At 44.8% G+C, this 27,212-nt stretch overlaps 1 protein-coding gene across 5 annotated transcripts in view; it reads left to right on the top strand.

The window, feature by feature from the left end:
* The window catches only part of FOXN3 (forkhead box N3), a 394,524-nt gene that overhangs the window by 340,378 nt on the left and 26,934 nt on the right, over positions 1-27,212 (top strand). For 3 of the 5 annotated variants that reach the window (XM_046647502.1, XM_046647503.1, XM_046647504.1), the window contains one exon: positions 20,437-20,502. The exons of 1 other annotated variant lie outside the window; for it this stretch is intronic. In XM_046647502.1, coding sequence (XP_046503458.1) covers positions 20,437-20,502 — 66 coding nt within the window. The remainder of the gene's footprint in view (positions 1-20,436; positions 20,503-27,212) is intronic. One more of the 5 variants, XM_046647505.1, reaches the window with a different exon arrangement.

The raw sequence follows: 27,212 nt of genomic DNA, 5'->3' as shown, positions 1-27,212 counted from the left end.
GTTTTACTTTTAAACATGCTCCGTTGGATGAACCACCACAGGAAGGGGCTGTCGTAACAGCACCCCTGTTTTTAACCCTTTCGGTCACCAGGTGCTGAGGCTGCCCATGTGCCATGGCCAACAAACAGCTAAATGAAGTGTGCTCTCCAGAACCAAAGAGTAATTGAAATAGGAAATGATGGTATTTAATTTGTGGCTTCTTCGTGCAAATTAATGCAGCACATAGCACTTAGGGGTAAATATGGTGGATGCTGATTTACTGACCAGTAAAGTCAAGCTTTAGGGAACCAAGCCTTTTCTTTTAATAGGATGTTTGAGTGACAACAGTGTGCTAGGTGCTGTGTCAAGCCGCAGTTCTGGATCTCTGACAAATGGGCATGTATTTTGCAAAATCCTTGTGAAGCATGGAATTGGAGTTTCTGGGCCAAGTAACTACGTGAAATGTTCTGATAAATAATGTAAACTTGAAGAATTTACCACTGAATCATTCCCCCTTCCTCACCACAATGGTAGAATGAACTTCATCAATGCATTCGCATTGGGTATCATGCGGTGACTTTACATTTAGATGCAAATGAGCTGGTCTCAATTAAATACCTTTGTTGTGATGTATTTAGACTCCTTCCCTTGACTTCTTTTACTGAACCAAAAGAAAATAGTAGTAAAGTAGTATTTCTTAGTAGTGACATGCCTCTAAAAGCAGGAAGGCAATTATTCTTTTATTTAAACTCTGGTTTTGGACCCCACTGAATAGTAGTTAAGTTTTTCTTTTCTGAATAGAGGAGCTTTTACAAGTATGGAGAACCATCATTCACTCCCAGACTGTTCTATTCAAGAAATGTATAGTGGTAAAAAACTATATTTCTCAGGGCCATTTATGCCAAGCTCATGCCTCCCAGTGGGAATGGTCGCTCCGCCGTGTAAATATTGTGACTTGACGTTGTCTGATCCATTTGAAACTACTTGTATCAAACTTTGGAATTTTCAGTCATTTTTTTTCAGCCAGGAAGAGATTAGCTGGTGTTACAACATCTCTCTTTCCAATTTTTCAAGCACTGGCTGAGGATTTAAAATACTGTTGGAAAGAAGTTGGCTATTTGTCAGGGCTATTTAATGGCTACTGGTGAAGAATGAAGATGCAGACGCTCCTACGTAAAGGGATATGAGAGACATGGATTAGCTGCTTGGGCTTCCGGTCGGAAGCAGGAACTGGAATTAACATGGCTACCAAATGAGACACTAACCACAAGATGGTCATGAAATGTTTCTGTGAGTTTCCCTGCTCATGGTTTTCTGCCATCTCGTTTGCTTCCCCTCTATCTGGACCCACCTCGGGCATTTCATATGTAAGATGATTTCCAGAGGTCTCTTTCTAGCTTAAACATTGTATTATTCTCTGCTTAGAACTGAAAGCAATCTGGCTGCGTGAAAATCCAGTTAGGTTTTATTTCCCCACAAAACAGTTTGTTCTGTCTAATGACTTGGGCTGTATAAGCTGGAAATATGGCTAGGTGGGGCCGATTATAAGGTGTAATAAAATAATAAATCAGAATTTTTAAAGTGAAATAGAGTCTCTTTAGCAACGTTACAAAACACGGAAGTGGACAGATGATCAGGAATCGATCTCTTCAACTTCGTCGTTACGTGGATAATTAGACAGTAGATGCCCATCATTACCGGCGTGTTCATGTGAGCGGTTGCTTTTGCCTTTTTGCCATGGTCAAATAGACCGTGTAAAGCTCTGACTAGTCTGTGTCTCTTTAAAGAAGTAAAATGTTTCTCAGTGAAAAGTGATAATTAGTAAACCCCAAACAGATCGAAGTTCCACAGGGATTAAGCGCGGACGCCCGACCTCAGAAACTGCGCCGGGACTCTGGCTGCCCATCACTGTGACGCCGGTGGGCGGGGCCTGTCCCCGACTTTTATGTACTTCCCAGCATGAAGGCAACACTGCCACAAGAGGTCAATTTGGATACTGTGGTCACGTTTTAAAAAGAGAACAGTAATTATGATCTCTAATTATGTACAGTTATGCCTGCTGAGTTAAAGATAATGGCACCCCCTGCTTGGAAGTATAAGTTAATTGCCTTTAGGGGTCAGAAGGGTGCTGACCCCCTCCCCTCCCGGCACACACTCCCCCGCCCTCAGCCAGGCATGCACCGTAAGACAAACTAAATTGGGCCTGCTGGGCTTCATCATGCTGTTTAAGCATCGGGTATAACCACTGTTTAACACTTCTTCCAGCGGAAGATCAAATTTAACTTGTGTTCAAGAGGGAAATAAAACTTCTTCCCCTGTGGCCTTCTCGGAACTCAGCATCACCTGGAGCTCTATGTGCTGCACCCTGTTTTTGTTGATAAAGAGCATATTCTGCATCTGGTGCGGTTAGTCTGATATATTTTGCCACCATTTTTTTCCTAACTATTAAAACTTTTTATTATAGAACATTACAGTATACTGCAAAAAAAAAAATAGAACAATCTTTCTCCCAATAATCATCAACTTCTGGCCAGGTTTGTTTCATCTGTACTTCTCTAATTTCCCACCACGTTCCAGCCTCAAGTAATGAGGATTTTAGAGCAAATCCCCAGATAGCATATAATTTCTTCTGTATATATTTCAATATGTATGTCCAAAATCTAGAAAGTCTTTTTTAAAAAAGCACAGCCACAATATCAATAACACACCTTAAAAGTTTTAATAATAATTCCTTAGTCATTCACCGGTGTTCACTTTTCCCCAATTGCTTATAGTTTTGTTTTTGTTTTGGGGGGGGGCGGTTTGGTGAGGAAGATCGGCCCTGAGCTAACACCTGTTGCCAATCTTCCTCTTTTTGCTTGAGGAAGATTGTTGCTGAGCTAACATCTGTGCCAGTCTTCCTCTGTTTTGTATGTGGGATGCCGCCACAGCATGCCTTGGTGAGCAGTGCGTAGCTCCGTGCTCACTCCAAGCCTGTGAACCCCGGGCTGTGGAAGCAGAGTGCATGAACTTAACCACTATGCCCCTAGGCCAGCCCCTTATAGTTTTTTTTTAACCATTTGTTTTTCAAATCAGGAACCAAATAAGGTTCATACGTGGAAATCAATTGATAGAACCCTTAAGTCTCTTTTAATCTATAGGCTCCCTTCCATAATTGTCTGTCTACCTCTATCTTCTTTTCTTGCTGCTGCTGCTGCTATTGAAGAAACTGCGTTGTTTGTTCTGTGGAGTTTCCCACAGTCTGGATTTTGCTGATTCATCTTGTGTTGTCATTTAACATGTTCTTCCGTCCCCTAAATTTTCTATAAATTGGTAGCTAGATCTAGAGCAGTTTTTCAACCTGGGTCCTTGATGTTTGGGACCAGATATTTCTGTGCTGGGCGGCTGTGCTGTGCATTGTAGGATGCTTAACAGCATCCCTGATCTCTGCCCTCTACATGTACACATGCGCACATGTATACCAGACACCACCATCAAAAATGTCTCCAGGGACCAGCCCCATGGCCGAGTGGTTAAGTTCAAGCACTGTGCTTCCGTGGCCCAGGGTTTTGCCAGTTTGAGTCTTGGGCGCGGACATGGCACTGCTCATCAAGCCATGCTGAGGCGGTGTCCCACATACCACAACTAGAAGGACCTACAACTAAAAATACACAACTATGTACTGGGGGGCTTTGGGAGAAAAAGGAAAAATAAAATCTTAAAAAAAAAAAAATGTCTCCAGACATTACCAAGTGTCCCTAGGTGGCCACAGTCACTCCTTGGTTGAGAACCACTGCACTGGAGGCTTGAGGAGATACAGTCTGAACACTGGTTTTTTAGGTGCGATTACTTGTAAGTAGGGTGTCGTCCCTCCTCCGTCATGTGATTCATTATATCTGGATGTTTCTTTTTGTGATATTAGCAGTTATTGATGATTACTGCTTAGACTAATTCATTAGGGGCTGCAAAATGGGGGTACAATTTTATCATTCTTTTTTCACATATTATCTTGAATAAAGAGAAACATCTCCTCAGTCACCTAGCTACTTCAGGTATACCTCATATAGGAAAGGCAGAGCAACCGCTTTCTTCTTTCTTTTATCAATTTTCAATGGATGAGTTCCCTAGCGCTTCCCAAAGGTGACCAGTGAGTTTCAGTATTTTTTTAAGTACCATCATAAACTGTTGGTTTAAGTATACGTGATGTGTTTATCAATTTAATGCAGTTGTGGGAGCTCTGATTCTCCCATCTTTAGCCAGTGGGAGAGCCTTCAAGTAGGTTCTTGAGTCCTTTTGACAGGAATCCAATAGACTTTGTTAGTATCCTCGTTTCCTGGTTTCACAAGGTGATATTGGGCTCATCGTGTATATTTCCTGCTCCAGACCAGGAGGCAGCCTTTTCTCCAAGAAGCCCTGGTTTCTTTTAGTGGGAAGTGGTAGAGACTACAGCCTCTTGCCTCCAGTGATTTTAACCATGCTGTTCTTCTATTTGTTATGGATCTCAGACTCTACCCAAATAACGTCTTAGCACCTTGATAATAGTATGGCTGTTTTAGATGCTATAGATGTATGTCCTCAGGATTATGTCCTGTTGGTCTGTGTACAACCCTAATCCCTTCTGGAGACTGATAGGACCAATGTTTCTTTTGCCTTTGAAGTCGGTGTTATAGGCTAGACCACAGAGTATGGAAATGTCAAGCCTGAGCTAACTTAACCCCAAGGAAGCCTCTGTGGTTGAGTCGAATGGAAGGTTCTAGAAGTAGCAGAACCTAGAAACTGATCAGAGTTACCTAGGAATGAATGGAGCATCCTTAAAAGTCCAGTTCTGAGGTCTTCTGAGGACAGAAGACCCTTGATTGAGGCAAGCTCTTGATCAGATCTTGGCAACCTAGGAGGGTCACCATCTTTGTGATCTGCCGACCTTCTGTTGCAGTTCAACAAGGAAAAAGAGGTTCTTCTGTTCCTGTTCATTCTAGTCTGAAGTTGTGGCTCACTCTGTCAGAAGGGTGGCCACCTGTGGCTCCTAGCACCACTTCTACTTCTTCCAAGCATTCTTCCCAAACTAAGAATTGAAGGGCAGAAAGAATGTTTTCTTCTTCCCAGGATGTAAATATGGCAGGCTTGTTAGAAGTGAGGTATTGTTGCGGAAGGTGAATGCTCCCTAACTTCCCATGGGGACTATACAGAGGGTTAAGAGTCTCCCTACTGACAGGGAGGTCAGCTCTTTGGGACAACCCTGTGTATGCACAAACAATTAGAAGGTAACCTGCAGCAGATTACAGGTCATGGGAAGAAGAGCTCTGGGTATCTGGGAAGGGAGAGACCGTGGTGGATGGAGGTTTTCAGAGGAGGCTTCATGGCGGAGTTGCAGTTAGCATCTCCATCTACTACTTGCCTCTGTGCATTCAGGCATGGCCAGCCGTCCTTCTGCTGCTGGCTCCCCATGAACCCTCACCTGGTTATTACAGCACCAGATGACAAATTCTAAAAGTGCTTTGGAGGCAACAGGTAGGTGCTCTCAGAGGAGCATTGCTCAGAAGCAGGATGTGCCAGAATCCCGGTTCATTCTTTCCACTTTTGCCGTCACCATCAGTCTGCATGCACAGTACCACAGACTGCATGCAAAGTAACTCTCAGGGAACACGGTGTTGACTACATGGGTTCAATTTTGGGTGAGATTGCCTCTGTGAAAAGCATTTTTTTTAAAAAAGCAAGAACTTTTAAAAAACAAAGTTCTTTTCCTTACCTGGGAGAAACAGAATGAGAAATAAATACCGAGTTGTAGGGGTTGGGGATTGGGGTTAGGCCTCTCAGCATGTTCTCTCTGTCACAATTCAAGCCACAGCCCAGATTTCTGGAGTATATGTTTTTTCCTTAGCTCTCCTGCTCCCCACCCCTCCTCCCCTCACCACATACATGTTTTCTGGAGCAATAATCTTGGGGGTGGGGGGGTTGGGTAGGCAGGCTGGTGGCAGTAGGGTCAGCTGATGCCTACCTGACCTAGCAGGATGTGCTGAATGCCTGTCATTAATCATCTTGGTGGTAAGAACCTACGGGGAATAGGCTTTTTAGGTTTCTTCAGAATATATACTGGGAAACACTGGATATGCTTAACAACAGATACTCATTTTGATTTCCTCTCCGCTCCCCTCCCAAAGCCGGTATCCTAAAAGTACAGTGGCCACCCTGACCTCTGGCACAGAAGAGTCCGAAGGCTCCCCAGGCAGGGCTCAGCCTTAGTGAAAAATACTCTGAGGGGCTGGCCCTGTGGCCGAGTGGTTAAGTTCGTGTGCTCCGCTGCAGGCGGCCCAGTGTTTCGTCAGTTCGAATCCTGGGCGCGGACATGGCACTGCTCATCAGACCACGCTGAGGCAGCATCCCACATGCCACAACTAGAAGAACCCACAACGAAGAATACACAACTATGTACCGGGGGGCTTTGGGGAGAAAAAGGAAAAAATAAAATCTTAAAAAAAAAAAAAAAATACTCTGAATCCCTTCCTGGAAGAATCTTGAAAGGGTGAGAGAAAACCGCAGGTGCTGGCATGGTGGCAGCTGCTGTGGTGGATTTTTCCTTCTCCGTTTTCCAGTGTTCTTTGTTTGGTTTTGCTTGTATAATACTTGCTGTAACTTTTTTTTCCGATTGAAAGATGAAATATGCCTTTCATGGTAAGAGAATGAACCCAGTTGCTGTCACGAAGTAACCTGATCCACCAGCTTGCCAGGCTGTCCTGCAAAGCTGTCTCCAGATGGTTTAGTCCTTTCTGCAGCCCCAGCAGGAAGAGACCTTCCCTCGTCCACACCGTCGCCCTTTGTCATTTTTTCCTTTAGAGTCTACCTGGGTCTGTTAATCATATTATCTGGTGACTGTCGTCCATCTTGATCTTTTTCAAAAAAAAATGTCCCAGACACAAACTGAAAACTTTCATTTAGCTTAGCATTTTTAGTTCTAGAATGACTATATAGTGTCTGCAAGAGCAAATCAGGTTTGACCTGAACTCACCTCCTTTAAAAGCATGCTCCCTGACCAAGCTCTTTCCCCAGCGCTTGGGACTACTTTATTCCACATTGCACTTAATTAGTATTTTTATGTACTAGATGTTTTACCCATGTATGCTGTGTGGCTGGAATAATCAAGTTCATCCAGAAAAGAGGGATGCTTCAAAGTAGACTCCTTGTAACAAAAATACTTGTTCCAGGGCTGCAGCCATTCTCAAAAACTGTTCTGGAAACTTCCGTGGGGGTTGTTTTCAAAACCTGTTTCTCATTTGCCTACCAAAAGATTAACTCATTGCTTTATGGTTAGACTAAATTTTAAACCCAAACTAATCATTCCCAACCTCCTTACCCACGGGGCCTCAGAATGTAGGCTTCTACCCTTAGAGTTGGTTGCCTTCTCAGCCGGTCGGTGTCTCCTTCAGAATTGGGGCACCTTCTCATCTCTTTCCCAGTAGCACAGTGTTATGCTTAAATCTTCTTTGGTGGAACTCTTAATCTTTTTGTTTCCATGATACCTTTATTGATAGTCCTAATAGTGAATCTATATTTCCATATATTTCCATATTTAACTGGGTCTAAAATGAATTACTTGTTAGCTGTTAACAATATTTTTTGTTCTCAACGATGGCTGGTGGTGCCATTTGTATGAAATTGACTATGCACTATTCAATGAAAACACAATTAATGACAATTATATTCTTATAGCCTCCTCGTTGTGTCCACCTGCTCTGCAACCCCTAAATGGTGTAGGACGTCCAGGTTTTAGACAGATGTTAGGTGTAGTTCCCATGTAGGATAAAGGAAAATAAGTGCTTTGTTTTTATTTTTCAATTGATATATTTCATAGCGCAGGTTGTTTCTGAATCAGTGGGTTTCGGAGAACAGTGCAAAGGTTAAAAAAAATACCAAGTGACAGATTTGCTTTTATGTTTTTTTTTCCTAATGTATTTTTGTGGGGGAAGGATTAGACCAGAAAGCATAAAAGGCTAGGAATTAAAAGTGAGGCCCAGACAGAGCTCAGTGACCAGTAATCCTGTTGCGAGAATCAGCAGCCCCGATTCGCTTGGGTAGAGTAGCCCAGGAGATGGGCCCCGCAGCCTTCAACATCATCCCCACTGAAGAACGTGCCCCAGTCACCCCAGAGTGATGTGGGGTCATTAGTGTGGTGTGTACAGACCGAAGCGGGAATACATCGCCAAGTTTCTGATGGGAAATGTGCTTCCACCTCCGTTGGTTCCTCTTTATGTCTCTTTAGCTCAGGTCTCTTAAGGGAGAAAGAGATCAGCTTTTCAAGGACCCACTCACCGATGGAAGCATGATCCTGTCAGCGGATGGTTGTAGGATGTGTGTGTGGACTTGTGTACGTGTGTGTGTGTGTGTGTGAGTAGGGAGGGGGCCTGGTTGTGTCTGTGTTTCCGTCTGATCTTTTGTTAAGATGCCCCAAACAGACTTAAGTCATTAAGTTTTAGTAGTAAATTCTCGTGACATTTCATCTGGGTGCAGGGTGACTGAAGAGCACTGACATGACGTGTGCTTTCTTGGAGCTAAAGGAATGTAGAAGTCTCTGGTTCACTAGCACTATCCTCGTCAGGTTCCCTGCTCTGGATGGAAGGGGACCTCAACACTCGCTAGAGGAAAACCGTGGAAGATTGCTCGAGCCTTCAGTGAGTCTGCCTTGCTCTCTGCCTAAAGGTCTTGCACCTGCAGCCCGGCCCTGGCCCCGTCAGCGAGCCTGCCTGTCCCACACTGTGATCACTTGCTGCCATCTGAACATCCATACCGTACACGATAGCCTTCCTGATCACGCTCCTCCTCCTCAGAGCGTTGCTCCCTGTGGGGCAGCTTTGTCGCCTCAGTTTTCTCATGCATAGCTGTGGACCGGGTGCCGCTTCTCCTGCCCTCCATCCTCTTCCAGAGGAGGGGAAATGCTCCTACATACCTAGGCCCAGCGGGCTGGCCTCCCTCAGCTCCTGCAGGCACAGGGCACGGTGGAAGGGAGAGCAGATCTGAGCCTCAGTGGATAGTCAGACTTCTTTTCAGAGAACACCTAAACTTTCATTTGAAAGTCAGTTGCAGCAAAGTAAGGAAATTCTGCCATGTGTACTTGAACTCAAATCCCCGTAGCACAGATGCAAAGAGTCAAGGTCTCATTCTTCTGGAGTTTCCTAACCCTGACCCTAACCCTCGACACCTCATCCAGTCGTAACTCTCTACCTACTGCAGTCTCTGGTTCTAGCCTCTTGGGGTACCCTTCTCTGGGGATGCTGTAACTGATTTGATGGGCTGTGAACAGGTGAATTATTTTATTTTTAATTTGTTCTCCTTGCCCCCAGCCACATCCTCAGACACCTGCAGAGGGTGCAGACTGACAACACTCTCCGACTTGTCTTGAAGTAAAAAGGGAAGTGCTGGATGTAGAGCATAACCATCGCCTGGGCCATAGCATCTCACTGCTGTGGAGTGACCCCAATGATAGCGATTTGGGATCCAGAGTTGCAGTAGCCTCCCTGTCCAGATGTCTGAGGAGCAGCTCTCTAATAAGGAAACTGATTTCAGCGTAGGAGAAACCTTTTTCAATGATGAGTTCATCTCAACTGAATAATCGTTTATGGCATAGGAGCATAGAGATTGTGCTAACATCTCTTAGATTGTGCTAAGCACATTGCATGGGACAGCGTGTGTGATTCAATATGGTAGACATTTACGCAGAAAGCACATGGTAAGGTTTAGTTCTGTCTGATGTCAGTCGACTGTCAGATCTGAGTTCTATGGTTCCGTGGTCTCTTTTGAAATTCTTGTGAGTCAGCATAATACGTACATTCCCATACAAGGTGAGCCTTGTGTTCAGTTATCCCCTCCAGTTCTTCATCCCTGGACTGTTGGGAGGAAGACAATTGAGAGCCGGGTAAGCGGTCAATTTGTGCCTTGGAGCACTGATGTCAGGGTTCTGTGTGATATTTATTTTCACTAACACACCTGCCAGTGTCACTCTGAGATGGAGTTTTGCTTCTGGAAAAGAAGCTTTACACGTCTACTCAGATGAAGACAGAGCTAATTGAAGATGGTTTGTGCATGGAAATATTCAATTGTCGGCACTAACAAGTATTGCTATGCCTGGTGGGGGCTGGGCCACCATCAGAACAGCTGGAGCTGTGGGACAGTTTGTGCAGGGGTTGCCAGTAACCCTGTGCTCTTTACTAGAGGAGGAAGTGGCTTCTGGAGTGGGGACTAGGCAGGAACTGATCTTCCAGTAGGTGGAGAGAAATGATAGTTGGGGAAGATGAGCTAACTATGGAGAGAGAAAAAATAGACTAAGATAGATGCCCTGCGGGTCCCCCAACACTTCCTGCCAGTTATTTGCCCAGCCCTCCGGTGCTTGGATTGTCCCCCTGGGCCTTTAGCTCCCGTCTCAGGGACCTCCTGGCCTTGTTCTATCTCTGGCTTCTGTACTTGGCACCGCCTTCCTCTGAGACATCGGTGTGACCAGGCCCTCCGGTTCTCAGGGCTCTCACAGGAGTCCCCATTCCTGTTACCACCTCATGGAAACCATCCCTCACCCAGGGCTAGCTTCCTGTTCCCAGCTGGGTGGTGGGCTTTGGCTGTATCACTGGTTGAAGAAACTAGGAGCAAGCAGGTTTTCAAAGCAAAGAATTTCAGAGTCTAAAAGGGTTCAGCATGTATCCTCTTCACTCCTCCCTCCCAGTGTCAGAATCCCCCCCACAAAATCCCCACTCTCCTCCAGGCTGTCGGTGTGGCATCCTCAGGTACCCAGGAGGGAAGAAATCAGAGAATGTAGTACGTAGATTATTTACATCTGAACGAGGTGCAAAGGGGAAATGACTTCTGAGGAGTATACAGGTCCTCATTCACCTATAAGAAGTTAACATTTTTTTTAGAAACCCATCACAGAGGAGCAGCTGCCACACAGTTTAACAAGCCAAACAGAACCAAACCAGAACTCCCTGCGTCCTAAATAATAGTTCCGACCCGTGGGGACAGAAGTCATAACCTGTTCTGGGTCTTTTGACACCTTTGCCTTGGTCTTCAAGTTCTGGAATTTCAGACCCTTTTGTACTGTCAGCCTCAGTCCATGTGGTTCCTTTCCATTTGCTCCCAGGCAGCTGCTAGAAGGATTTCCATGAACTGGTCAAAGATATTAAAAAGGTACGTGTTCATCACTAGGAAAATTCGGAGTGCCAGATAAAAGAGGTTTTGGGGTGACAGTGTCTAGGCTAAAAGGAGAGCTGTGGACCCTGAAGTGATCCAGGAAAGGGCTGGAGGCGTTGCGTTCATTGGAAGCACAGATCTGGAAAAACAGGCAGTAAAACGCAAACCTCTGCAGAAGCAAAGGGGACATTAGAATTAAGGGACTCAGAAGACATCAAAATTGAAGCATTCCTTGTTGCCTGGAGAAAACAGAAGTTGGAAGCATCTGCCATGGGGAGTGTCCATGAGCTTTCTTTTACTTCTCAAGCAGGGGAGCAGCAATGACAGTGATTGATTCATAGAGAGTTAGACGCCCTGAGAGGGCCCCCGGCTCAGCCAGCCCAACATCACATTAGAGACAGGGCATCTGAAACCTAGAAAGACAACAACTCTTGTCATCTGACTCCCATCCCAGGGTTCACTTTGAGCTCAGTGCTTATCTTCCAGAAGCTTTTCCTCGAATCCCCTTCTGCATGAGATGGAATTAGGGGTAATAAATGGGCAATTTACACAAGTTGTAAAGATGCCCCTGATTGGGGAGCTGACTTGGATAAATGTATTCCTAATTCACAGAGTTGATTGTAACACTGCTCCTCAAAGCCAGTAAATCAATCCCTCATTTAGAGTTCACCACGGTTTTTAAGCTGAGAAAGACTCAGAAGATGTGTGAATGGGAATCTGATAAGACCTAAAATGCACGTATAGATCATTCATCCTTTCCCCCCCAACGTGATTTAGATTATCTTTGGTTGCAACAAACAACTGTTAGTTTCAACTTGCTTAATTGTTTAACTTGCCTCATTCCTTCAGAGTTGCAAGAGTTTGGGGTTTTCTTGGTCTCAGTTTTTTTGGAGAATGGCCCCTCTTGATGTTCCATCATAGAGACTTTTTTTTTTTTTTGGCTGAGAAAGATTCACCTTGAGCTAACATCCGTGCCAATCTTCCTCTATTTTGTATATGAGTCACTGCCACAGCATGGCCTCCAATGAGTGGTGTAGGTCCACATCCAGGAAACAAATGCGGGCCGTTGAAGCAGAGAGCGCCGAACAACCACTAGGCCATGGGGCTGCCTCCATAGAGACGATTTTTAAAGTCTCAACTTGGAGTCAATTTTGCATGAGGCTTTTATTCCCTAAAATCCCATCAATGGTGAAGATTTTCCACTGGTCTCTGTGGTGTCGCTGTCCCCCCTGTCTGGCTGTGAGGCTGTGAGAACCCCTCAGATGTTTGCAGTTCATACACATGGTGAATACCATCTTAATACCCTTCAGCCAGAAGGGTAGTGGAAGAAATATTCGTAGCAAATGATCTGACAGCACTCCCTGTTCTGGTGCCTTCAAGATCAGAGACAGCTGTTTCAGATATCTTGATTGATTGCAACAGCAGCCAAAGAGTACAACTCCTACTTCACACTTTCAAAGCCGCAAATGTAGATATCCTCTCTCTCTTGACCGTCGCCTAGGGATTTTGCAGAAAGAAAAAAGAGAGAGAGATCAACAACAAAGTGAATTTTATATCTCTTTGTTTACTTTTGCTGTAACCTATTTGAGGTCATTTGGTTCGAAGAATTGCTTTTTTGACCATTTCATATGTACATGTAAGCTTGGAACAGGATTTCTCAACCTCGGCACTATTGACTTTTTGGACCGGATGATTCTTTGTTGAGGGGGGGCTGTCCTGTACACTCTTGAGTGTTGAGCAGCATACCTGGGCTCTGCCTGTTAGATGCCATTAGCACCCTCTTCCTCCCACCCAGTCATGACCATCAAAAATGTCTCCAGACATTGCCATATGCCCTTGGAGGAGAGGGGTGTCAAATTGTCCCCAAGTGAGAACGATGACTTAGTATATGGCATGTATATAAATGCAACCATGCATATCTACTTAGAATTCCCCAGGAAATGTACAGCTTATTTGGAATTTGTGTTTGTTTATTTATTTCCTTGCTTGTTTATTTATTTTAATCTATTTCTTGTCCCCTTGGCCCTAAAAATTATCCAAGCTCTTTTCTCTCCATTTTTACAGATTAACCGAATCCTCTCAGATGTGTCATTCTCATGCAGAGTTACAGAAAAGGGATAAAGATATTTCAAAGCAAAAAGATATAGTGAAGTTATAGATGATAAAGGATTTCTTGGGAGCACTTGTCATCCCCAGTGGTCTTCTTTGGCTGGCATTCACATGCCCTTGATTTATTACAGTTGCAGGTGGCTCTTCACCTTTCCTGCATATCAGAATCCCCTGATGAATTTTTACAAAATTCGGTTGTCTAGGGTAGGGCCTGCCATTTGATTTTCTAGAGTTTGCAGGGGATTCTACTGCACGCCCAGGGGCTTATGCCTAGGGATCATCATCAGCCTCAGCCAGCTGCATTGGACGAGCCATCCATTCATTTGTTCAACAGCTATTTATCTAGCACCTGTGTTCTAGGCACTGTTCTAGGTGCTGGGGACACAGTAATAAACAAGGTATATGAGGAGCCCTTACAAGATTCAGTTTCTAGCAGAGAATGTGAGAGAAAATATGAACACTTTGCTGTATGCATTTATGCTGTATGCAGATGCTGTATGCATATCTGATTGAGAGTGTTCTGTGTCCTTAAATCCGATAATTTCTTCTGAGTGTGTGTCAACCATTGTTTGGTAGTTTTTTTATGCTTCTTTTAATCTCTTTTATTCAGTTGTAGAAAGACCTTTCATCCTCCTGTACAACATTTCAGATATGAGGTAGCGCAGGGAGAAATAGGGAAACACATTAGCCCTAAGGAAAATTAAATGATTTCTAAGAAGGTAAGGATTGTTGGTTGTACTGCTCAGGCTTTCCATATGGGGCATGTTTTGTTATTTTGTTAGGTCAGTCAGCTCAGAGATGCTAAGAATGTGCTCACGTTTTTGCAGCAGTTCTGTGGCAGTAAGAATTGAACCAGGGGCTGCCGACCATCCTTTATATTCTTAGTTTGTTAAAATGGATGGTCTCTGCAGTCACTTCCCTCTGGTGCCACATCCCAGAGGAAAGGGAGTAACATAGACAACGTCACACAGAAACCCATAAAATACCCATGTCAAACTGGATGGATTGCTCTGAAGTGGACGCGGCAGATGTCCAAAATGACAGGCCACGGCTTTCCAGGGACAAAAGGATATTCCTCCAGCCTTACTAAGAGTGTTAGCTACCTCCACAGGCATTTGAGCAGATACCACATTTAGTACGTGCTCCTTGAGTCCATAATTCTGGGCGCCACCAGCCAGAAAGGGAGGAGGAAGTCAGGGGACATTATGGGCAGAGTCAGGAGCTGTGTAGATTGAGAAGCAAAACCAATCTGGCCTCTCCAAGTCTGTAGCCACCCACCATCATTTTAAAAGGAATGAACTCTGTCCCCAAATAAAGGTCACATGTTAATTAGCGGCAGACCCGGGACTTGAACCCAAGAATCCTTGTGCCTTGCCTAGTGCTTTTCCCATCACACCCACAGAGAAGAAGTCTCCTCCCTCCATGCCAAAAAAAAAAATCTCCACATTTTGGGGAAATGAAGTGCAATAGTTTTTTAAATCTAAAAAGCTGAACCATTGGTTCTAGAAACCTTGTTACCTGTTTCTCTCACTGCAGCATAATATAATTGTGTATGTACCTTCAAGAGAAGAGGATTTGAAAACATCTTTAAGATGTGTGACCGTTTTTCAGTCTCGTACTGCAGAGAGGCGGCAATGTGATAAGACAACTGCATTAAAGATGAAAATTGAAATGGGCCGCTGGGAACCAGTCCAGAGGAGAAGTAACATTTGTTACTGAAGCATGAGCAAGGGAGGAGTTTTTTTAATATGGGATTTGAAATTGGCTCCGTTTCGAGGATGATCATAACTCTATTAAGCATCCATGACGGCATGCTTGGTGTTGTACTGAATTAACCAGCGGTAAATGATTTGGGTGCCTTTATTAGGATGCTGAATTAGGTACTGTTGGGAGATTCCCCCTCCAAAAACAAAGAGGGTCATGCTACTTGATTCTCCTGCACCCCCCTGCCTCTCCCCAGAGACACAACACCAAGGATCTTCCAAGTGGATCTTCATTCCTGAAGAGTTTTGGCCAAAATATCTTCCTCTTTTCTTATGCTGCTAAGCTGGATTGATCCACCTTAGTGGGGAGAAAACCTCTCTTTTAAACCCAGGGAAAATCCAATGCAGCCAACACACTGCTCCCCCTCCCTCAAATCTAGACCTGAACCTTTTATCCTTCAGAGTCAGCCATGCCTCTGAAGCAGAAGCATCCTCTAACCGCTAAATAGTTACTCAAAAAAGCTTTAAAACAAGTGTTGTTGGTCAAAAAGATGTGCTTCCATCAGAAAGTCTATCTGTTACCTAAAGACACAAAGCACCACTACTAGTCCCTCCCGGCCACAGGTAATGGAGCGTCTTTTAGGGAGACCCAGAGTGCGCTCATAAAAAATAACATATTACCCAAGGTAGCAAGTGGAGGTGAGCCCCAGAGAGAGGTCAAGGAAGTAAGAGCTGTGAGGAATCAGAGGAGGGAGAGAGTGGGGCCACACTGGCTCATCATAGGAAGGGGTGGCAGTGGAAGAGGAGGAGGGGATTGCTGTACCAAGGCAGTATCTTCAGGGGCTCAGGATCTGTCGGGAGAAGCACTGTGCTGGGCACAGGTTATAGATGACAAATGCTTTCTTTCTTCCTTCTGGTAGTCTGCAGTCTTAAAGGAAAGAGAAAGTCAGTACAAACAGTGTGATGTTTTTATGGACAAAAAAAGTCACTGCAAAAAAAATTCAGATAACGTATACTAATATGAAAGGGTGCCAAGATACGCCATTAACTGAAAAATAGGGAGAAAAGTTATTTTCAGAAAAGTACTTTCCATATAAGCCAGTTTTTAAAAAATAGATGCATGAGTATAAATATATGTGTGTTGATATTTCAATGAATATACATAAATGCCTGTATTTGTGGAGATAATTTCTGGACCTATATACAAGAAAATGTGAATCTGGGAGTGGGTCTATGGGGAAGGCATTTATTTGTGAAATTATATCCACCTAATGTTATTTTTTACAGTGAGCATGAATTTCTTTCATGATTTTTTTACAAAGGGAAAAAAGACATTTTAATAATAGATAAGAATAAACATTGTAGCATCCCTTTGGAGAGGAGAAATGGGAGATTCTCTGCTCTGAAAGACTGAGGCACGCACAGGGTGTCAGGGTGTCACAAGCATAAAGGCCTGTCAGACATTTAGCAGAGGGTCCAGCAGACTCTTTTTCATGGAATCATGGCTGACTAGGGCTTCTGTCACGCTGCCTGGTGTTCCCCCAATACACCTGGAGCCAGAGAGAGTCCTTCTGGTATTGATCTGTACAATTCTAGGAGGTCTGTGCCTAACCAGCTTACTAGATGAAGAAAGAGGTCTGCTTGATTACTTTCATTTTCATTTACCTGTGAATCTGGATATTGAACCCAGATAACGTTATATTTGGTACACTAACAAAGGAGAATAAAAAAGTTGCTGCTCAGAGGAAAATCTGTGCAACTTTGGGGTAGGCAAAGATTTCTTAGTTGGAACACACAAAAAGCATTGAGCTATAAAAGAAATTGATAAATTGGACTTCATAAAAATTTAAAACTTCTGCTTTTTAAAAAACACTATTAAGAAACTGAATAGATGGACCATGGGCTGAGGAAAAGATATGTCCCACAAAGTACTTACATCCAGAATTTTTAAAGAAACCTTACAACTCAGTAAGAAGTGGAACCACCCAATTAAAAAATGGGCACAACCTTGAACAGGCTTTTCACAAAAGAAGATAGTCAACTAGCCAGTAAGCACATGAAAAGATGCTCAGCATCATTTTTGTAATTAGGGAAATAGAAATTAAAACCACAACGAAGTACCACTATATAGCTACTAGAATGGCTAAAATTTTTAAAGATTGACAATTTCAAGTGTTGGCAAATACGTGGAGCAACTGGAACTCTCGTACGTGGTACGGCCTCCTTGGAAAAGAGTTTGTCAGTCCTTTATCAAGTTAAACATACACTTACCAGCATTAGCCAAGGGAAAACGTATGTTCACAAAAGACTGGTACAAAAGTTCATAGCAGCTTTTTTTAATAAGATCTCAAACTGGAAGCAACCCCGATGTCCATTTACAGGTGGATGGATAAACAAAGTGTAGTATATCTATACAGTGGAATGGTACTCAATAACAGTAGTAATGAGTGAACTACTGACACCACATCATGGATGAATAAGAGCAAATTAGTAGTTGCCCAGGGCAAGGGTGGGTATGACAGCAAAGGGGCACAAGGACACTTTGGGGTGATGGAAATCTGTATCTTAATTGTGCTCTTTATTTTGATTATGGTGGTGGTAGCACTGGTGTAAAATTTGTCAGAACTCATCAAACTACAGTTATGTGCTGCATAATTTCAGTCAATGACGGACCGCATATATGACAGTGGTCCCCTAAGATTAGTAGCATATAGCCTAGATGTGTAGTGGGCTGTGTCATCTAGGTTTGTGTAAATACACGCTATGATGTTCGCACAATAATGAAACTGCCTGACGATGCATTTCTCAGAATGCATCTCCATCGTTAAGTGACTGTAATCACCAAGCATGGCACTCACTGTATGCCCCTGGGGAAGGGCTGGCACTCTGCTGCCCGTGTGCACACACTCGCATAAACACATAATCACATTTTCTTAGACTATTTGCAGTTCTCATGTTTGCCAATTTGCCTGCCAAGATGTCAAGAGCTGGGCATCCCGTGCCTTGCTTCCTTAGGGCTATGTATTCAGGCTTATGCCACCCAGGAACTGATCCATTCAGAATGAAGAGTGGGGCAGTAGGAATTGATTATGAATGAGATAATGAGAAGACTGGGTGTTGCGTCTACCAGAAATGCCTGGAGACCCCCAGGAGTGCCAAGGTAGCATCAGAAGTTTTGTCTGTGGAGGCCTCAGGCATGGCAAATCTGGTTGGAAGGAAGGATTGGAGGACTTGTCCAAAAGCGTCCTGTTTCTGCTCAGTGTATGTGTTTATTTGGCTTAGCTGGGGTGGGGGTCGTGGGTGGATGTTATGTGAGCCCAAAGCTCTCCCCAGGTTGCCTCTTATGTTCTGCGAAATTCATGTGAATGTTGATGATACTCTTTTCCTTGAAAATTTTCTTTCTCTTCTTTCTTTCTCATTTCTTTCAATATGTCTTTCTATCTGTTGCCCTTTACCCCTTCCTTCTGAGGTCCAGTGTGTGTTTGAAGAATATGCAACTACTTTCTTACATTTTCTAGCAAAATAAATAGGAAAAGACTCCTCACGTCTTACCTGTGTTTCCTCTTGTTCTGCCCCCATCAAACCACCTGGTCACTCAGGAAAACTCTGGGTGAGAGTCTCCTGGGGAGGCAGGGACCATCCAGCCAGGCCAACCCTGGACTACCTGCAGCTCTTGCATCCTCAAAGATGGCAAAGAACGTTTGCTTGGAGGGAAGAAACACGCATGTTTTCTCACCCCTGAGAAAGGAAAGGGCCCTTTCCAAAAAGAGAGAGTAGGAGGCGAAGGTCTCAGCACCGCCACAGCGCCTCCAGGAGCTGCTTGCTCCCCGGGGCCTGTGGCATGTCAGCAATATCTGGAACCTGCGAGTCGTGGGCTCGGCAGCAGGCCCTGTGGGGAGACAAGAAGGCAGGGCAGCCAGAACCCTGGGAGCAGTGAACAGAACTTGAAGTTTTTTAGTTCATCATTCAAATAATACGTATATATTTTCATATCAGTGGGGAGCGATGACTGTTTTAGAAATTTAACCCCAGGAGTTGCCAAATAAGTTAATTTACCTGTTTCTCATACAGTGTACTTATTAAAATCAACTTTCACTCGATTATCGAGTGTTAAGTAACAGGCCTCCTACAGGCAAAGAAAGAAAAAGGCCTGCAGAGTAAAAGTTCCTTTACTTTTTTTCCTTCCTTTTTGAGACATTGTCTTCTGGAACTAGCATCATCCATATTATTAATCGCTTGTGGGGTTTTTAGCCTGCATCACATTACTCCCTTGGAATTAAACTGCACATCTAAAGTATGAAAAATGTACTTTTTTAAACAGTAAAAAAGTCATTTTCTAGCATAATACCCAAAATAAAGTGCCATGGAGCCATTAGTCGTAAATTGAATTTTTTGGTATGTAATTTGTACAAAAACTGACAAGTACGAGCCCCCCCCCCCCCCCCCCCCCCCTCATTAGTCATTGGGTTTAGCGGACACAGAGGTAGTAATCTACAAGGGCAGGCATTTTGATGTCGACTCCAATTGCACACTTCATTTATTTGGACAGGGCACAGGCGGCAGCTTCTGTCACGCGGCATCACCGCGCTATTAGCGAATTTCGCCCCAGGGCAGCTGGGACGCTGCGCTCGGGCAGATGTTCTTTTCAGTCTATTCAGTGACCATTCTTGGGGGTTGTTTACTGTTGCCATGGTGACTTTCATTTCCATAGCAGCAGCGCTGCTGTTTCTCAGAGGAAAATGAATTTAGTTATAAAAGGATAATATTTTTCTCTGTCTCTATATCACCTGCCATCTGTCAACCGGTGGATCAGTAAGGATTCAGAAACCTATTAAGAATTATAGCAATGAAGTGATGAGTATTTTTTTTTTGGTCCCATATTAAAAGCAGTAATAGATGTGGAAGCAAACATTGTGCCCTCAACATCGTAACTTTAATTTTTTCTTTATATTTTAAGTGTGTGTGTTTTTAATGCCTCCACCATCGCGGTGCACACCAATCTTGCAAAATACAATTTCCTTTCTGCTGACAAATGGAAATGACCACATGTCTTGTTTGTATCTCAGTAGGTGCAGGTGTATTTAATGCTTTCTCTCCTTGGTACTGCGAGCTTCTCCAGTTCATTAAAGATTCCTGTAGCTGAACTTGCTATTGTCACCCTCCTCTCCTGCTCCTCCACCCCAGGGGAACAAGCGGTGGGGGTGCATAGATCAGCAACTTATCAGTAACATGCAGTGCAAATTATGAAATTGGCAAAGTTAGAAGAGACCATGCTCCGTCTGAAGAACTTCCTAAACTGCTCCTTAAATCTCATTCTAGAATACTTTTCTTCCTCCCAAATCCAATTGGGAAGAAAGTCACCATTTGGGATAGCTCATCTAGATCCTGGATTTTTTCTTCTCTGTTGCATTCATAAACTATAACTTGCAGGGGGAAAAACACACACACACACACACCAGCCCCGTTGTAAATAATGTTATTTATTGGTTGATTTTTCCAGATCCTGACATTGATGCTGCCAGTGCCATGATGCTTTTGAATACTCCCCCTGAGATACAAGCAGGTTGTGAGTAGATATTTCTATAGACTACAGCACCATAGTTTGTGAACTTAACCTTCTCATTTATATACCAGGCCATAGGAAGAACTAATGCTCAAGTAGAACTTCCCTTGTAGAATCACTTTAAAACTACCTAAGTGCATGATTACATGCATATGCATATAAACATGTGGCCATGCATATGTATGAATGAATGCATAGGTGTGTCTCCAAGATGACAAAGTTCTAATATAACTTCAGGGCTTAAGACTTGGGGGAAGGGAGGCAGACCCTATAATGAGTCCCAGTGGAGAGACCTTCCTTTCTCCTGCAGGAATTATTCCTGTGAGATTGTCGTTTCTGCTAGAAGAGGCTATATGGGGCCAGCTTAACAGTCATGGAACTGAGCAGTGTCCATTTTTAGAAATTTCTTTCCCATTTGGGACCTCATTAATAGCAGCCTATCATTTTATAGATAGAGAGGAGAGGAGAGTCTGGCGAGGTGGGTGTGCAGGAGCTTGGAATAGCTTGAAATGGACCACGATGGTGCCCTCCTGTATCATGGCACTAGCCGTCCAGGCTGCCATAGAGAGAAGGGCAGGGCTCCTGTCTTCGCCTTCTGCTGGCTGTTGAGGAATGTCAAGCTTGAGACAACTCTTTTCCTTCCCTGAACTTCTCTTCTATCTACCACCTGATGTTTTTTCTCACCTCTGGAGCTGAGCTACCATGTTTTTAGAAAGGTCTCCTTCCCAAGTGATGAAAAATGACCTTCAATGGAGATACTTGTCCCCTTTTCCTCCTGACATGAGGCTAGTTCCTCAGCCCACATTCCACCCCCAGCCAGAACCCTATTGAGCAGCCAGCCAGCTTCTCCACTGGGGTCTGCTCAGCTCTTCGTCAAGACATTGCTGCATTGCAGCCTCCTATTGATGAAACACCCTGGTGTGGAGATGTGATGTGAGGCAGCAGACCCCACTACAACACCCACAGGGGGCTGGCACCCATGTGGCTCATTCTTATGGCTGGGCCGTCAGCTTGTTTCGGGCTCTGGTTCTCTGAGGGCTGCATGGGCGCCTGAGTACGGGGAATTCCCCGCTTTTGGAGGCGATAGTGTTTCCCACAGGAGAGCGTCCATTCTCAGCCTTACAACAGGTGTCTTCTGTGAATAGTGGACTGATGTGGAGCTCCAGACCATCCTTCATAGCCCTCCACTTGTCACAGCTTTCCAACAGCTTTAGGAAATTTGATTCCATCCTTTCTTGTTCCTTTTTTTAATAGACCCTAGAGATTCAGCCAAACATTCTCAGGAGAGACTTGTCCTTCTGCCGGGGCACTGCCATTACCTGCTCCTAGAGGTGCAGAATTCTCATTCTTTCTTTGCTAACCTCAGATTGCCAGCAATTGAAGTCTTAGGCTGCTCACGTCTTTAAGAACCAAACACCACTACTACACAGACGTGTAACTGACACAGTCTTATAACTAGCAGTTAACCTGTAGTATAGTTTTTAAATAATGTTTGAAGTTACAGAGAAATATTTTTTTAAAAACTCTGTTCTCAGATGATATTGCAGGAAGAATATAGACCAGATTGTAATCAAGTTACAGTCCGAAAGGGTTTCTGAAATCAAGTTGCATAACTCATCATGGGGGAAACATACTGATTTCACCAGAGCTGTGCAAGATTCAAGCACCTTCTTTAGCACCTGGCTGTACACAGTGATCGTTGATTTAAAAAACTACTTTTGATGAACTGGAATAATGGAGTTAAGGGGGAAGAGACAAGGAGATTGGTCATTTACGGGTCTTCAGCAGTTTCCATAAAAATCCATTACTGGATTCTTGACCACAAGTAGAAAAGGAAAAGGGTTCATCTTGATTAGTTAACAAGTTAATTATTTTTAATGTTCCCCTGGCTAAATGAACTTCTCTTCCTCCCTGTAGTGCTCAAATTGTAAATAATTATTTTTTCAGGGTATTCACAGCCTTACTTACATTGAAATGCCGAATTTGAGTTTTAAAAGCTCACTGTTCATGTGTTGAAACTGTAGGGTCGTTTTTAGAAGACTTTCCTCTCTCAGTCTTAGAAAGGAGAAACCCAGCCACAGTTTTCATGAAGGCCCCATGCCAAGTGGGAGCTCCAGGATCCTGGAAGGAAGGAAGGAACTGGGATGCCCACAAAAGTCATGGAAGGAGACCCCCATTGGCAGGAGCAGCAGAGAAGTCAACTTAAAGACTAGGCAGAAGGTGGGGACACCACCTGGGATTCAACTTCCCATCTGGCCCCAAGCCCTAGTACCATCCGTTGGAGGTCAAGCTAGAGCAGAGTCAGTGGGCAGGTTGTAAAGCCCCTAAAGATTGGAGCAGCACCTAGGAAGGCAGTGAACGTGCCCTGAGCATCCGCTCTGTGCCCTTGGGAAGCCAGGGGGCCCCTCCTCAGCCTCCTCATAAGCGTAGTCAGGAGGCTGTGTCTCCTAGACTCTGCTTTCAGTTCACTCACCTTTGCTTCACTCTTCCTTTCCCTCCCTTTGTTTTTATTTTACGTTGCATAAAGTTTCTCATCCTGGGATTTGATGCAGTACCTTGCCTCTCGAACGGAGCAGCATTATAGACATAGAGTGATCAAACCACCATCCCCTGCCCTGCCGGCTTTGCCCGAGACCTGGAAAAAGTGAGCGGTGAGGTTCAAAGGCAGCAGACACCCAGCCAGTGATAGAGGATGGGCAGCCTGCCCAGTGTGGGGGGTGTGTGTCCCCCAGGGTGGATGTGTGCGTGCAGCCTCCGGGTTCAGGGATCATGCCAGTGCCCACGCGTGGGGAGCGTGGGTTCCTGTCTGCAGGGCCTGCCTGGATTCTCCCCCTGGCTGGGCTGTGGCTGAGCTCTGTTTATAGAGCCTCCTCGTGGGGTGTTATTTATAGCCTCTTGTTTTCACTCCTGGGCTGCATGATGCCCCTGTTTGAACAGGGGCCACCAACCTAGTCTGCCTGCCATTGTCACTCCCAGCAGTCAGGGGTTGGCCTGGGTGGCTTGAAAGGCTTTTCCTTTGTCATCGCCCTTCATAGTCACTCCACTTCGGGTCACGGGACGGCAGCCCCTTCGATCTTTTCCTCTCATCCTTCCCTTGCTCAGCATCTGCAGAGCTAGCTCAGGGCTGGCAGACTCGCCGCAGTCTGAGCTGAGTAGGTCGTACAAAGGAAACTTCTCAAAAAGCTCGTGAGAACCAGTCAGCCAAACCCCTTTATCTTTGAGGGAGGGGTCCCACACTTCCCTGAGGGAGCTCAGCACCCCATGTATTGTTTGGGCTGGACTCCCTGTCTCCTGGATCCCCTCGGCCTCTCCTTGCATCTGATGCTTCACTTTGAATGAAGCAGCAGGTGTACTTCTGGTAAGAACTTCAGGTTGCAACATTTTGTGTCCCCTCCCCCACACCCAGCAATGCCAGCATCGACATTATCTTTTGGGGACTTTTCCAGTGTGCAGCTTGGGGAACATTGTTCAAGGAGTCCCATCATGTCTCGCATGCTCTATAGGACACTACTTCCAGAAAAATCAGCACAGAACATTGCTGCCTCATTATCTGTTGAAGTTTGGGTTATGCTTCTGGTCAAATCCATCGACCAACCCCCTCCCAAAAAAAGTGGCCCTGTAGACTAATTCCAGTTTCTAGAGTCTACTTAAGTACCTGCTTCGAAATTCCTCTTTGACAAACCCCGTGAGTCATCTTTAACCCCAATGGAGGAATTGTTATTAAGTCAGGAGAAGTCAGATCACCGTTACTCATCTTCAAAGGCTTATATAATCCCTGGTTGGACTTTTCCCAGAGAGAAACTATAGAGAATAAACAAAACAACAAAAGGAGACGAGGGAGGGGCCAAGGAGGAGGCAGCGTTCCACACCTTGCCTGGAACTGGGGTGTGTATCCAACACACCAGGCACCAGAGAAGAGAGGCAACCGGAAGTAGGCTCCCCTCTTCGCCCCCCCAGCATCCTTCCAAGTGAGCAGGTGGGAAGGCCGACTTTAGGAAAGGGAAGGATTATCGGAATCACCTGCTGCTCAGCTTATGGCCTCTGGTAGCGTCAGCCAGGGCTGCCCTCCAAGGGCAGCAGTGGGGCTCAGAGGTTAATTTTAGAAGCTGTGAAAATCAAGGAAGTGAAGCATCAGGAGGGAAGCTGGGGACGTGCTGAGGGGTGGCGGAGTGTGGAGGAAAGTGTGTCTTGTGCCATAGACTTTTTTTTAGTTCTCAAGGTTGATCACATTTAGATTACGGTGAGTGGTCCAGCTTGATTTGACTCCTTGTGTGTATTGCTTTCTTACTGGTTAAAAATAAGAAAGTTTGGAGACCCGACATAATTTAAGAGAAAGTGATTGATCAACAAGTGCTAGGAGCTGATGGCCCTGCCCCTTGTCCCAGCAACTTGAGAGTCTCAGATGTATATCTTTTCACCTACAAAAGCCGAATATTTAACTGGTCTAACAAAAAAAGATGATGCTGGAGGCCTGTGCCTTTTCTAGTGAGAGCCACAAATCCGAGTTAGAAGTTGATTTTAAGCGTCCAGTTTCTAATATCTCATCTAGCTGGAGCCCAAGTATAATTTCAGCACATTGGGTAGAGTAAGCTGGTTGTAAAGGGCTTGGGGTTGAAGTGTTTTGATGCATCTTGAGGGAAATACTGAGTAAAAGGAAGAGAAGGGGCTGAGGGATGCACTCAGCTTCCTTTAGAATCCCAAAATCAAAAAAGCAGTAAAGCATGGACCTCAGAATGCCTTTCTCAGGCATTTTAGACTGGCTGTGATTTGCTTTTCAGAAGCCTCGCTCCTGACACTTGGGTATGGAGACAGAAAGGAGAAAAGATGGGAGAGCAGTTAAGCGTCACAGCTGGCTTCTGGCAGCCAGTGAGCAAATGTGAACATCTGCCATCCCAACGTGAAGAGCACAGCCAATGATGAGAAATGCCAGGATTGGCAGAGGGAGCCTTCAGTTGCAGCTCATTTGAGAACGAGCTCCAGGATTCAGAAGAAGAGCCTAGTTTATGTGGCAGAAGTCTTGTGAGGTTCAGGGAAAGCCTTTTCATGCTGTGGGATGGCTTTGTCTGTGAGATTCTTTGAAATGAAAACAGTTGGTTCATCAGGAAGATGTTTTAATGGGTGAATGCAGAGTTAGGAATAACTACAAAAAGCATAGGAGGGTGAAAGAATTTCCCCGTGTCCTGCACCCATCAGGCCCTGCGCCTTACAGATAATTAATAAGAGGATGCTAGAGAGGTGAGGTAGGATGATGGAAGGATAAACATGATGGTGATGATGAGCTTATATAATGGGCCAGTCGCTGAGTTAAGCAGTTTATGTAATTTGTCTTATATGATCCTCAAAGCAATCCTTTGAGGCACGTTTATGCCTACTCTACAGGTGTGGAAACTAAAGCGTATAAAGGTTAAGGCGCTTGCCCAAAGCCACAGAGCTAGTTGTGGGGCAAGACTTTGGATGGAGGCCACGTTGCCCCGGGTTTGTGTTCTTAACCACTGCTGAATACTCCTCTCCTGAAGGCATGACTGAGACAAGGAGCATCAAAAGAACCTAGTCTCCAGTGGGTGCTCCGTGAGGACTGGCTTCCTTTCTTCATTCCCCCTCCTGTTGGACATGCCCCTGGTGCTTCAAGGTTCTAGGCGCTTGAGTTAGAGGACTCTGGGCATGGGGCACTGTCCATGGGGTTGCTTTTCTCCTTCGACTGGCAAATGATTCTCTGGCCATGCCAGAGTCCAGGAGAACGTGTGTTCCGTGATTCCCGTCTGCTCTCTTTGCTTTCCAGGGCTCCCTCGTCTTTGTCCCAGGATTCTAGGTGCTTCAGGCATTTTCGCCACAGGCGGGACTCTGATGTGCTTTGCACAAGGAGAATGGAAATGCCATGAGAGCAGTCATTGCTCTTCAGGCCAAGTGCAGTGACCAGGAAGATGACTACGGTCTTACAACATGGTCTGGTTTTGTCTCATTCCCTTCTTACGGGCTTTCGGTTCACCTGAAATGGAGAAAGCACGGGCTGCCTCCGGACTGCTCTGGGGATGTTGATGTGGATGATGATGACATTGATAACTAACATGTTTTCTAAATATTCGTGCCTTTCTTAGACTCAGTTAAATCTCCATATACTCTGTGAGATACATACCATTTTTGTCCCCATCTTACTTAAGTAGCTTGCTCAGGGGACACAGGCAGTAAATGACAGAGATAGGACACAGGGCATCTAACACCAGAGCCTAGCTCTTAGCCACTATGCTGCAGACCACTTCCCTGCTCAAAACTCTTTAATGGTTTTCCCAGTATCCATGGGATGAAGTTCAAATGCATCTCATTCCTGCTAGGATTATATACTTTGGCAAAATTGCTTTTAGTTCTTGTGCACTTTGCTTTTTATCACTTCCAGGCCCTGTATGTGCCGTTCCTCTGCCTTTGAATCCCAACTTTGGTGGCACTTCCTACAGGCAGTCTTCCCAGATACCCTTTACTTTGGGTTAGGTGTCTCCATCCTTCATGCCTTTAGGCCCCCTGCCCCAGCAGTTACCCTAGTGTATCTTCATTGCTTCTTTAATTCTCTCTCTGTCCTGCTTAACTGTGGTGACCGTGTGTCCCCTTCATCTAACACGTAGGCAGGTACTTGGTAAATTAATCCGTTGCTTGATACAACCAGTAGATGGGACTGTAATCATTTTTACTGGCGAGAATTATAACTGGTATAGGTTTTAAAT

The sequence above is a fragment of the Equus quagga genome, chromosome 20, assembly GCF_021613505.1.
Source record: "Equus quagga isolate Etosha38 chromosome 20, UCLA_HA_Equagga_1.0, whole genome shotgun sequence".
In the NCBI taxonomy this organism is placed as follows: Eukaryota; Metazoa; Chordata; class Mammalia; order Perissodactyla; family Equidae; genus Equus; species Equus quagga.
The sequence above is the reverse complement of the archived record's forward strand: the minus strand, read 5'-3'. Positions and strand labels throughout refer to the sequence as shown.